A 12,971-nucleotide genomic window follows, 5' to 3' on the forward strand; every position below is an offset into this window, starting at 1 on the left:
CAAAAATGTTATTCAATCCTATGTGTTTAGACACCTATTTAGGGCATTGTCTCTTATAATAATGAACCGACAAGATACATTAAAACCTAAACATATCTACAAACATGTTCAAGATAACATTACTAAGATCAATGTGGTCCCCCTTTTTTGTTTAACACCTAATAAAACTTATTTTTCATCTTTGGATTATTGGACGATAAGGTGTCTCGGACACCCTACCCTACTTTTGGATGTACAAATATCATGTCTCTCTAAGATTAAGAGATTAAGAACAATGTCTATTTTGTTGTTGCATGTGCATCAACATAATATACATTAATATGGCCTGACATAAACACTCAACAGTAGTAGCATAGGAGAGGCCCTCAGCAAGAGTGGTTTGGGGATAAAATTAGCGGGGAAAAAGGCAGAAAAAACAAACAAAATGGTCCCCAAGTGCCACATTTACCACTGCATATCAAGTCCAACTCCTAGCCGATATAGCTGAGAAAACCAAAATTAATTACAAATGGACCATCCATGTGGAGTTGGTCAGCATCAGGAATTAGTGCTCCAGCTAAGAGTGGCTAGCCGCCGCCGTCACATGGCGCAGCATGGATTAGGACCCCTTGCTACATGGAGGGATGGTCGATATGCCTTTTCGCGAAAGCTCGGCCAGCACACTATCTGTGGAAGGAGGCTTCAGGCCTAAGGGTAATGGTAGCCATGGCTTGCTTATTGCTTCTTTCACTACCTTGTCAACAACCTCCTCGGCCTGCGGCGCGTGTATATGCATGGAAACGCATTTTTATGAGTTAGAATTGGACTTCTGAGCATTTCATGGTTGGATATTAGGGGAAATGGTTCCTCTCAATTTATTTTTCTCTCAATTGTTGTGATGAAATATGATCTCTCACCATATATTCTTTAAGTAGGAGAAAAAAAATTATGTAAGAAGATGTTGATGGTATAAAATTTCCTTTAACAATATCAATCGAAAGAAAATTTTGAGAGGATCCATTTCCGATTTTAAAATGATTAAGAGTTGGAAAATCATGTGATTCAGCAATAAATGCATGTTTCATTAGGAAATTCATACTTTACAAGCAATTTAGTTAAGAATTTAATTTTCATATAATGTCATATTTAACTATTTTACATTATCATTGAATACGATGTTATCATAATAATCATGTATAGTATGTGATATGAAGTAGTCATTGTTAGGCCAACTAAATAAAAATTCTTTACAATGTATTAAAATTGTGTATTTTATATAGGCAATTATAAATGAAATTTAACTATGATTGTTGTAAAATACATGATTAGTATTAAACGTGAATATAATGTACCAAGAACTAATGAACCGTGTTGCACATTCTGTCAATCAAGCGTATAGCACTCAACTCTTCTTTTTCCTTTTCTAATAGATTAATCTTAAATGAGTTTCAAGCAGAGTGAGAGTTTCATCACAACATGTACATCAACTAAAGTCTAGGCCAACGAGAATTCAGAAACTGTGACTTCCCATTTTTCACTATGATCAAGAAGAAAGAAACCGAGAAAGAGAAAGAATTTTGCATTACCAGATGAAGATCAAGGGAACTCTGTGGCATGATAGACTTGTAATCCACAGCACTAGTATGGTGCATGCCGCGAACATTCTGCGTTTGACGAAAGCGACGGTATTAGCCTTTCTTCACACTGTAAACAATTTGAATAACTAGAAAAGATGAACTGTACTCACCAAAGGGTAGGAAAAGCAAGGAAGAGGAGCCTGAGGAGGTGGCAGAACCGGGCATCCCCATGCATCCGCATGCATCTGCAACTTCAAGAGATAAACACATAACATGTCAAATGGCATTGGAAAAGTATAGGTAAACAACTCCTAGCCAACCAACTTTAAACAACTGCAATTAATAATCATTAATATGTATTTTTTAAAAAATAAAATTTAAATAATCACTAATTAATGACAATTAATTAGTATGGAGTGCAGTTCAAAAATATTTGTTGGCTTGCTGTTGGTTAGACCCTTCTTGGTTACCTAGTAAGATTGAATTGCATTCATGTTCATAGTTTCTACATAAGAATCCAGAGTACAAGGTAGCTTGAATTCTAAGCAACATTGTTATTACCCCGGGAAGCGGCTTCCAGTGCCAACTTTCTGTAGGATGCCAGAGAGGATAACCAGGAGGGCCCCAAACCGGCATAGCTGCTGCTTGGCCGCCGGATTGCCTCCACACTGGATACACAGGAGCTGGCGAAAGGGTGTGATTGGAATGATTCGGTGGTGGAAACGCCATTATTGGTCGTTGTTGAAGACAATAGCTCCTTTGCATTTGATCCCTTTGATTTAGCCATTTCCTACCTTCTTCCTTGGGCAATATTTGTCTCTTATGCATTCTATATTTCTGTTAAAAGAAGGTGGAAAAAATTGTTGACTATGTCATACTCAATGTATGATTCACTTGGTTTAATTTGGTATAAGATTAGAGTCATGAAAGAAAACAAAGATACAATCAAATTTCTTGGAATCTTAAAAGCTAATCAACTCTTTCTCCATTCAGTAATTAGGATGGTGTGATGCAACATGTTCATCCAAGCGCATCAAAGACATTGCATCATGCATACAGTTTTGGGAAAAAGAAGAGAAAACTTGAAACTTGAATGAGCACAAGACCTGAAGATGGCTTGCAACATTATGCCTTGTCAGTCCCTCCACTTTCATTAGATCCATTATTCGAGATGGAATAGCTTGGTCAAGGCCTAGTTGTTCCACCGCTTTCACAAATTTTTTGTGCAGCTCGGGTGTCCAGTCTATCTGACACGCGAAACAAGCATCAAAACAGTTTTTAATATGGCAGAAACAACAATAAACGACAAATATACTTTTGCTGAAGTATTTATTCAAACTCATAAGTGATAGAGCAACGTAACTTTAGAAATTACATTTCAAAAGTTTGAGAACCATGCTATGTTTGAGTTTGATTATAATTTGTTTGTGGATCTAAGCTGCCGCATTGTCTTTAGTTTCAACAATATGACAGAGTATTTTAACACAACCAGATAAAGATTGGTTAAGAATATGAAACTTTTGCATCACAAAATTTCTTTTAACAACTTCATGAACGCAGAGCTATGTGTAATATCCATGTATCTAACACATTATTTGAATAAGACCAAACAGTCATAGATTAGCTTACTTTCATCTTCTTCCGATGAGCTTTCAACGTGCATGAATCCACTTTATTTGAAGATTTTGTATTACCATCATCGCTGCTAAGAACCTTATCATTTGTATGCTTATAAACAGAACTATCATGGTTCCCATCTCTAGAACCTTCCGCTAAATTCTTGACCAAAGTCTTTTCAGTGTTCATTGGTTCATTAGGATTATTACTTTCAGAATTCAAATTTTCACATGTAGTTTCGACGGATTTCGATTCTCCTTCTCCATCATGTTCCCCACTCTCCTTTTCTATTGAGCAATTAGTCTGCTCTGGACAATCGCCATCGTCCATCAATCTCAATCCCTGATTCAATTGGGGGGTCGATGGAGCCGGATACTTATCGCTTCCAGGATCAGGATCATCATCAGTATATGTACTTTCTTGTTGTTCATTGTCTGTTTGGAGCTGCAACATGGATACTACAGATTCTTTGACCGGTTTTAGCGATTCGGACATAACACTTGCACTAGCATTGAATGCCTGCTCAAGTTTCAACCATATCAGAAACCACTTTGCTCATATTATATACTAATAATCAAAAACAAAAGTACATGTGAAAGAATTTGAAGTGGGCAAAAATATACGCCAAACTCTTAGACATATATTTTTGTCTATTTACTCTGAGAAATGTAGTGTTACAAAATATTAACAGACCTTGTGAACCACATGCTGCCATATATTTCGAAGCTTGTCCTCGGAGAGAGGTTTGTGAAGGAACTCAACTGCACCGAGCTTAAAGAGAAGAGTGAAGCGAAGAGTCAAGAGTTGAGCATCACAAGCAGAACAGACATGAAAATGTGCTAACTTTATGAAGCACTAATTTGAATGGAGAAGATCAAATTTGGTCTAGAATTAATAAAAGATAACCAAAAGCATGGATTACGGCAATGCAAAAAATAGTGGCAAACCAATGAAATAGAAAATTGTTTTGCTAAAAGAATATTTGGATAATCAGGGATATTAAACGAAATATTACCGCTATGCATTTCATCATGGTGCTCAGGCAATGATCGTTTGAAGTCACTGCACAAAAAGATGTTAATATCATTGGTTAGAAAATTAACAGTCTTCCAATGTCATGTTCCATTGTAGACACTGATCAATTGGTGAAAGCTTCTTGTCATGAAATCACTTTTGCGAGAAAAGCTTCTATGACCTAAAAGTCTAAAGTTGGATCCTTTGTTGACCGCAAAAGAAAGAATAAAAGGAGAAAAAATGCCTATGCAAAAAAAAATCACGCAAACCTAGACAAGGCTTTTGCGCAAGACCTCTTGTTAGATTAAGCTTTTGAGAGAAATGGTTTTATGACACTGCTCAATGAGAAAAAGAATTTTTCACCATATGAAAAACAGATCCAAGCAACAATCACAAAAATCAAAAGCTTACAATTTTCCCGATTTCCCTAGACCTGCATAAAGTGATGGTGAAAACTGAAAAGGAAAATTCGCAATGATTTTTATCTACTTACTTTGGAAATGATTTTTTCTAATTAATTCATTTGTCAGTGCCATTGAAAACAGAGTGCTTATGCCATGAAAAATAGTTTTGGTTTCTTTACTTACTAATGGTTGGCAAATCCTTGGCATTCTCAAGAAATTTGAAACCTCCTTGGCCGCTGTTTATACTCACCTGCAATAATAATTGAAATGCACGTGGTTACAAAGAGATTAAGACAGCATCCCTCTCTTATGTTCCTTTCCTATTTGAACTTCACAATTACAACGATTATGATTTATAATTTGTTGTGATAAATGAAAGTTTGTTACCTCCACTATGGCAATGTGGAAGCTTTCGGATCTACTTGAGATCGCTGATAAGGCTTCATTCTCGTCGCAGAAAGCAGAAACTGCACAGAAAATTTCGAGTCTTAGTTACTAAGAAAATTAACATAATGGGCTCAATTATCAAAATGGAAAATTTTAAGAAGAAGAAGAAGAAGGCATTCAATCGAATTTTATATTCTTTTCAGAGCATCTAAAATCTTAGACCAAAGTTTCCCAAAGAACCATATTAGGACTATATAAAGCCATGTTTCTTGATTTCTTAGAAATGGTGGCCAACCTTAACCATCTAATTAAGGTAAAGTGGGAATATTTGCAACAAAAAAGAGTCTAATGTATAATGATGAATTTAGTATTAGACATGCCTAGACAATATAAGAAAGAAGGGATCCCAAAAGAAAGGGCTAGCTGTTGCTACCATTATAGTCCATGGCTTCAAGCTTTGGTTTTATCTCGGCCGCGGAAGTGGCGTCTCCTTCAAGGAGAAGAACCTTGAGTCCCTTTGGGAAATCCTTCCATTGTTGTAAATCATTGACAGTGCAAACCATAGCTTGCTTGGCATCGTTTCGCCGCACCCCACAGAAGAAGAAAGTGATGACAGATCAATATCACTTCTTAACCACCATCCAAATCCAATTCCTTCTGCAAATTAAGTTAACTGATCAATTGTTTCAAGGAACTATAGTAGAAACACTATTGCATACTTATGAAGCTTATAGCAGATAATAATGAAGAACATATTGTAGTGTGTAAAGATCTCATATGTTGATGACACTTTCTAGTTTCAACAGAACAGCAATAAGACAAAGACCATGGTGATTGATTAAGATCTTACAGAAAAATTAAAAAAATATAAAAAAACACTCAAAAATTATTGTTGAATAATGAGAAAACGGATATAGTAGAAGAAAACTATGCGACAAAGCTAGCATTTCTTTTCAGGTAGATACACCAGAAAATTTATAGAACCCCAGAAAGATAATAATAATAAAAAAAAGAAGATGATCAAAATTAAAAAAGCTTAGGCATAAACATAAATATACATGATACATGCATGCACTATTATTTTAATCCAAAAGTAAACAAAAAACCCATAATCTAAACTTATCCGGAAATGAACATTTCGAAATAAAGTGAATTAGCATGCACCCAAGAATAGTAATGGAAAATCATTAAACTAAACAAACAAACAAACAAAATAAATAAATAAAGAATGCTCTTTGTGAAGCCATTTTATATATAACTACCTTGACATAAATAAAGGATATTAAATATTTGATGCTTGAGATTAACTAACGCCAAAGCTAAAGTTTGTGTTACTTTTTCCTGCTCTTATTATTAAGAGGGGAGAGGGAGAGAGAGAGAGAGAAGAGAAAAGAGTAGAGGAAAGGGAAGAGAATTGAAGAGTATAAGAGAGGATGCCTGTGACTTTGTGAACAGTTGCTATCATGTAAGTTACGGACCACAGCAACTATGACTGAGAACCTTTCTCATAAATCTACCATTCTGCCACTTATTTCAGTGGTGAATATTCCAGCATTACATATTAATGTTATTATTCTACCAAAATTAAGACATGTCTTTGGAGCGTGATAAGCAATTATAATAGGACAAAAGTTGAAAGACGATTTATTGTTTCCTATTAGTATTTTTAGTCATTAACTTAATAATTTTAGTCTAGTAACTCAATAATATATTTTTAGTCCATATTTTTTAATATTATTGATTAATTACCGACTAAAAATAATACATTTTTCTAATCCTTTAACATTCTTTATTATCATAATAGTTCAACTATGGAGAGAATTTTCTTTCGGCCCATTAATGTCGACTAACTTTTTTAAATTATTTTTTATTTTAAATTTAAATATTCAATAACTATCAATTTTAAATTATATAAAAAATAGAGTTTTATAAATAAAAATATATTAACTAATTTTTATTCTTATCGTCATATTCCTTAAATGTTTATTAAAAAGACACTCGTAATGATAAGAATGATTTATTAGATTATTTATCAATAATTTACCGAAAAAACTCTTACAGTAAAATTTGAATTTATTTTCTTAAAATATACTACTGAATTTAAATCTTTATTTTTTTATTTATTAGAGTTAAATTTAAAATTATTTTACAAGATATATTATTAATATAGGACCTGAAATTTTATATTGCTAACAAAAATAATTTTGATATATACGAATAATAAATAAGTTCTCAAAATATTTTAAAACATAACCAAAAAATAATATATTAAATATATATTTTCAAAAAAAAATTAAAGATCAGATTTTAATGTTATATTTTATAAACATTATTAAAAAAATAAAATAATTTTATCTTTAAAATTTGATGAACATCAAGTAAATATTATTTTATTATTTGTAAATGATCAAATATTTTAAAAAAATAAAAAAATAAATTAGAGCTCAAATTTTGCTCTAATTTTTTATATGCACTAGAATTCTAAATAAACTAAATGTTTGCACCAAAATTCCAATCAAATCGAAAAATTGTTTGTATAACTTTAGAATTTTTGTCATAATTTTTAAATTATTCGTGAGGTTATTTAATTTATCATTCATCTCTTTTAAGATTAATTTTATAATATATTTTTTAAGAAGAGATAGATTAGAGTTAAACACAAAATCTCACACCAAAATAAAATACATAAACAAAATTAACCCTAAACCACAAATTTTACTACTTTAAAATTGTGCTTAAATTATAAAATTCATCTAAATATTAAAACAGATACAAACACAAAATTCTTTCAATACTATTATTAATTGATTTTAATAACTATGTCCAGTCAAATTTGTTTAATAAATTAAAACAGATATAATCATATAAATACGCAAAATCTTTTAGTGTTATGCTAAGTGATTTTAATAATAAGTCTAACGAACTAAATTTATTCAATGATTCATCGGCTCAAAGCCTACCATATTGAGGCGGTATGTCAGACATGTACAAAATCAATCCGACTTGGTATATCAATATAATGTTACGATCTATATGGTATTAATTTGATTTTTATTTTTTTATTTTATTTAATTTTATTTAAATGATTTAAAATTTAATTATAATTTTTTAATTTAAATTATTGGAAACAAGAGAGTAATTTAAAAAAGTGTATTATTCAAGTTGTGTGTAAAAGTACAATGTACAAAAGGTATATATAGGTGCTAGAAAAATTAGAATAATAAAAGTATAGAATCCTACAATTAATATACAGATATGTTATATAAATATAAATGATACTAATTAATCTAAATTGATTCAATTATTCTCTAACATCCCCCATCAAAGTCAAGTGGAAGTTAAAAATACCATCTTGAGTTTGGATACAAGAGTCTGAGAACGAGTCGGATAATGAGTCTTCATAAAGATATCAACAATCTGATCCAATATTCCAACAGCAATGAGACAAACAACATTAATAAGGATATGTTGTCGAACAAAGTGACAATCAATCTCAACGTGTTTGGTGCATTCATGAAACACATCATTATAGAGCAATCTGAATAGCACTGCGGTTGTCACAAAAAATATAAGTCAGGGACAACTGAGGAGCACCCAAGTCTTCGAGAAGCCAACGAATTGAGACAACCTCAGTAGTAGTGACAGCGAGAGCAAGGTATTCAACTTCTGTGCTTGATCGGGCAGTGAACGTTTACTTCTTAGCTCGCCATGAAATGAGAGAGTCGCCAAGAAACATACAATAACCAGTAGTGGAACGACGATCAGTGGGATCACCAGCCCAATCAACATCTAAGTAGTACGAGAAGTTGACAAGAACTGTGCTTTTTCATGTGCCTAAATTTCTTCATGCATTGCTTGCTACCAACATGGATTTGTGGATGCTTCTTTGAATGACTTAGGTTTATGGAGATGAAGAATAGTAGAAAAACAATAATAATCAAGAAGATAAGGAGGTGGATTTCTTACCCTAGAAGAACTAGTGGAAGGAGGAAGCATGACAGTAGGAGTAGGATCATCGTCCAGTCTGGAATCATCGAAAGATGGAGAAGGTGGAAGAGCAGGAAACTGTAGAGGTTTACTTGAGATAGAACCTGTAGAATCATCACTAGAAAAAAGATCAACATTGGGGTTAGTGACAAATTGTGACTGAGTAGGAGGAATGGACTCAAATAAGGAAAACTTAGAAAACATGTGATGCTCCCAGAATACAATATGACGAGATATACGAATACGTCTAGAGAGAGAATTCCAAGAACGATAACCCTTATGTTCAGTGCCATAACCAAGGAAACAACACATGCAAGCCCGAAGTTCAAGTTTACTATGTGTGTGAGGGTGAAGAAGAACAAAATAGACACAACCAAAAACTCGAAGAGAACTGTAATCTGGAGAGGTATGATAAAGATGCTCAAAGAGAGTAATGTTACCAAGGACAGAAGAAGGAAGTCTATTGATAATATGAACAACAGTAAAAACAGTTTCACCCCAAGTACGCTCAGGACATAAAGAGGAAATAAGCATTACACAAACAGAGTCAAGAATTTGACGGTGTTTGCATTCAGCTCGGTCATTTTGTTAAGACGTATCAGCGCAAGAAAACTTAGACAAAGTACCCTGTTCTGCAAGAAAGTTTAAAAGTTTGGAGTCACAGTATTCCATAGCATTATCGCGTCAAAAAACTTTAATAACATTGGAAAACTGAGTTTTAATCATGGTAGCAAAAGTAATATAAAGGGATAAGTACTTTTTTCGTCCCCAAGGTCTGGAGTCAAAATCAAAATCGTCCTCGACCTTTTTTTGTTATTAAAATCATCCTCAATGTTACAAAACGTTATAAAATCGTCCTTTTCTATTTTTTTGGACCAAATTACCCTTAACTATTAATAAAAATTAAAAAAAAACCCCACCCCCACCCACACCCATCAGCATCTCTTCGCCTCTCCCCCTAAACCCCCAATTTCCCTTCCTCCTACACCCACCCCCAAATCCCATCCCATCCCATCCCATCCCATCCCATAATCATCATCATCATCATCATCATCATCATCAGTTCCCACTCCCTCACCCCCCTCACCGTCGCCCCTCACCCCCGCACCGCTGCGGCCCCTGCGTCCAACCCGCCACCGCCCCTGCGTCCAACCCGCCGCCGCTCCACGTCCAACCCTCCTGTCGCACCACACCGCACCACCGCATGACCATCTTCTTCTTCCTCTTCATTTGGCCGCACCACCGCACCACCGCTTCTTCTTCTTCTTTTTCTTCTTCTTCTGTGAACTGAATTTATTGAATCTGTGGACTGAATTTTTTGTAAAATTTGTTGTGCATGTTGTTTGAATTTTCTGTTGATGATGATGATGATGACCATGAAGAGAGGGGCATGAGGAAGGGGGTGGGGGTTACGGTGTTACAGTGAGGGGGTGAGGGAATGGGTGAGGGGTTTTGGGGGTGAGGGGGTAGAGGGGTGGGGGTTACAGTGAGGGGGAGGCGGTGATGGGTAGGGGGTGAGGGGATGGAGGGTTATAGTGAGGGGGTGAGGGAGTGGGTGAGGGGGAGGCGGTGAGTGGTAGGGGTGAGGGGATGGAGGGTTACAGTGAGGGGGTGAGGGAGTGGGTGAGGGGGGAGGCAGTGAGGGATGGGGGGGTTACAATGAGGGGGTGAGGGGGAGGCGGTGAGGGGTGGGGGTGAGGGGGTGGAGGGTTACGGTGAGGGAGTGGGTGAGGGGTGGGGGTGGTTACCAGAGTGGGGTGAGGGAGTGGTGTTTGTGTTTGTGTCTGTGGTGGTGGTGGTGGTGGTGGTGGTGGTGGTGGTGGTGGCAATGGAGGTGGTGGGGTGAGGAAGGTGAAGAGGAGAATGATGATGATGAGGGTATTTTGGTCCAAAAATTCAGAAAAGGATGATTTTAAAGTGTTTTTGAATGTTGGGGATGATTTTAATAAGAAAAAAAGGTTGGGGACGATTTTGATTTCGACCCCAGACCTTGGGGACGAAAAAAGTACTTATCCCTAATATAAATTTGAGGTAACTCATGGCGATTCGCCATCAAATGAACCCAAGTAAAACGGGAATAATCACTATTGAAAATGACAAAATACTGAGCCCCTCCCATAGAAGTGGTAGGAGCGCAGCCCTAAACATCAGAGTGGATAAGATCAAAAGGGGAGCAAGCAAGAGATGAATTGTTGGAAAAAGATAAAGTAGGTTGTTTGGCAGTTTGACAAGAAATGCAATCAAAAGACTCAGTATTAACCTGACCCAAAACACCTTGAGAAACAAGAGGACGCAATTTTCCAAAGCAGCTGCGGGTAAGACGGTGATGCCACAAGTGAAAGGTAGATGGAGAAGAAGTAGCACAGAAATTTGTCTCAAGAGGAAAATAAATATTTTCAAGTTCAAACAAATTTCCGATCTTACGCCCAGTCTCAATTATTTGTCTCGTCTAACGATCCTGTGCACGACAACCTGAAATGGAGAAATTAACATCAAAATCGAGGTCAACAAGTTGAGCAACAGATAGAAGATTAAAGTTCAATGTGAGAATATAATAAGTATCAGGGAGAGTGAGAGTTTACTGAGAAATAGGACCCTTGTGTGTCGCGTGCAAGAGGGAACCATCAGTAGTATTGACAAAAGGTGCATTTGTAATGGTAGACAAAGACGAGAAAATATGACGCAAAGGAGACATGTGATTAAAGTAATCAGAATCAAAATACCATTTAGAATTATCTGGAGGAGTCAAAAAAGTAGCAGGAGTATTATCAGAAAGGGAAAGAAGATGCTGAAGAAGAAACGTAATATCAGATAGAGAGACAGAAGACGTGTTGAGAGGAGCAGAGGTGGTAGATTCAGTAGTAGCAGCAATAGTAGAAGCAGGCACAATCTTGGAGAAGTTGGGACGAGAATGATACTTGAGTTAATCAAGACGTGGTGGACGAGTAGGACAGGTAGTAATTAAATGTCCTGAGAGCTTGCAACAATGGCAGAACAGCTGTGAACAACGGTAGCTAATGTGACCTTTTTGGTAGCATATGCGACATTAAACAGAAGGACAATCGGAGAAGAGGTGTCCTAAATAGTAAAAGTTTTGACAGAATTTACCATTTCTGTCTGTGACAGCAAAAGCATCTGACTTTTTTGTAATTGTAGACACAGAGATCAAAAAAAGGAGAGAAAACTGCAATTTTGGAGCAGAATATTAGAAATCGGAGTGCAGAATCAGAAAGAGCTCACCAAAAAATCTTAGAGAAGATCCCACTATCTGCCACATCAGCTCCACGTCAACATCCATGTCAGCAGATAGATGCCACATGGCGACGTCTGAGTGGAGGGGGAGGACACGCTCGCGAGTGAGCTGGAATGCGGGTTAACAGTCGGACTGGGTTGGGTCTAGGTGCGGGATGCCGGGTCAACGTAGAGCAAATGGCGGGCAACACGTAGAGAGCATTGGGCCGTTGATCGCGGAGCCCAATCCGACAGCACAAGATGAACCTAGAAGGAGAAAAATACTGGTCGTGGCAGCATCTTGCGGCGGCGCGTCTGGCGGCGGATGACGGAAAATCTGAATGCGTTGGAATCACGACGACGAGAAGAACATGGTGGTGACGGATGTAACAAACCAAAGCGTGGGGAGAGGATCAAAAAACGAGGCTAAAGAACACTGCTGGAGGAGAAGAAAGAAATGGGCTATAAACAAATTTACATGGAAAAAAAAATATATGTTCTTGATACCATGTTTGAAACAAGAGAGTAATTTGAAAGAGTGTATTATATATTCACGTTGTGTATAAAAATACAATGTACAAGAGGTATATATAGGTGCTAGAAGAATCAGAGTACGTAATAAAAACATAGAATCCTATCATTAATATACAGATATGTTATATAAATATAAATGATACTAATTTATTTAAATTAATTCTAATTATTCTCTAACATAAATATAATTTAAATTAATAATTTAATTCAATCCAATACAAATAAATATACTCGTCTTATT

At 35.9% G+C, this 12,971-nt stretch overlaps 1 protein-coding gene across 25 annotated transcripts; it reads right to left on the reverse strand.

Moving 5' to 3' along the window:
• Positions 1–224: 224 nt before the first annotated feature.
• Positions 225–6,569, reverse strand: LOC112801244 (two-component response regulator-like APRR2). Of its 25 annotated transcripts, none has more exons than XR_011862241.1 (12): positions 6,416–6,569; positions 5,412–5,635; positions 4,979–5,058; positions 4,775–4,841; positions 4,189–4,235; positions 3,867–3,944; positions 3,186–3,692; positions 2,663–2,803; positions 2,027–2,393; positions 1,727–1,807; positions 1,566–1,643; positions 225–754 (listed from the first exon to the last, which is right to left on the reverse strand). XR_011862241.1 is itself a non-coding variant. In XM_072196820.1 (12 exons), exons 2-12 carry the CDS (start codon positions 5,539–5,541, stop codon positions 599–601), a joined length of 1,635 nt encoding a protein of 544 aa, XP_072052921.1. In that variant the 5' UTR covers positions 5,542–5,635; positions 6,416–6,569; the 3' UTR covers positions 225–598. The 25 variants fall into 25 exon arrangements, 19 of the variants coding, with proteins under 19 accessions (XP_072052921.1, XP_025699674.1, XP_025699659.1 ...); XR_011862245.1 differs by having other exon boundaries at positions 1,727–1,801; positions 6,416–6,564; XR_011862243.1 differs by having other exon boundaries at positions 1,727–1,801; positions 6,241–6,513.
• Between the last annotated feature and the right edge of the window lie 6,402 nt (positions 6,570–12,971).

This window comes from Arachis hypogaea, chromosome 1 (genome assembly GCF_003086295.3).
Source record: "Arachis hypogaea cultivar Tifrunner chromosome 1, arahy.Tifrunner.gnm2.J5K5, whole genome shotgun sequence".
Taxonomy (NCBI): domain Eukaryota; kingdom Viridiplantae; phylum Streptophyta; class Magnoliopsida; order Fabales; family Fabaceae; genus Arachis; species Arachis hypogaea.

Coding starts and splice junctions, on each gene's coding strand:
- LOC112801244 (XM_025843889.3), bottom strand. CDS start 5,541: ATGGTTTGCACTGTCAATGATTTACAACAATGGAAGGATTTCCCAAAG. Junction 1,808..2,117: donor ACTGGAAGCCGCTTCCCGGG/GTAATAACAATG, acceptor TATCTCTTGAAG/TTGCAGATGCATGCGGATGC. Junction 1,644..1,726: donor CTTGCTTTTCCTACCCTTTG/GTGAGTACAGTT, acceptor CGTCAAACGCAG/AATGTTCGCGGCATGCACCA.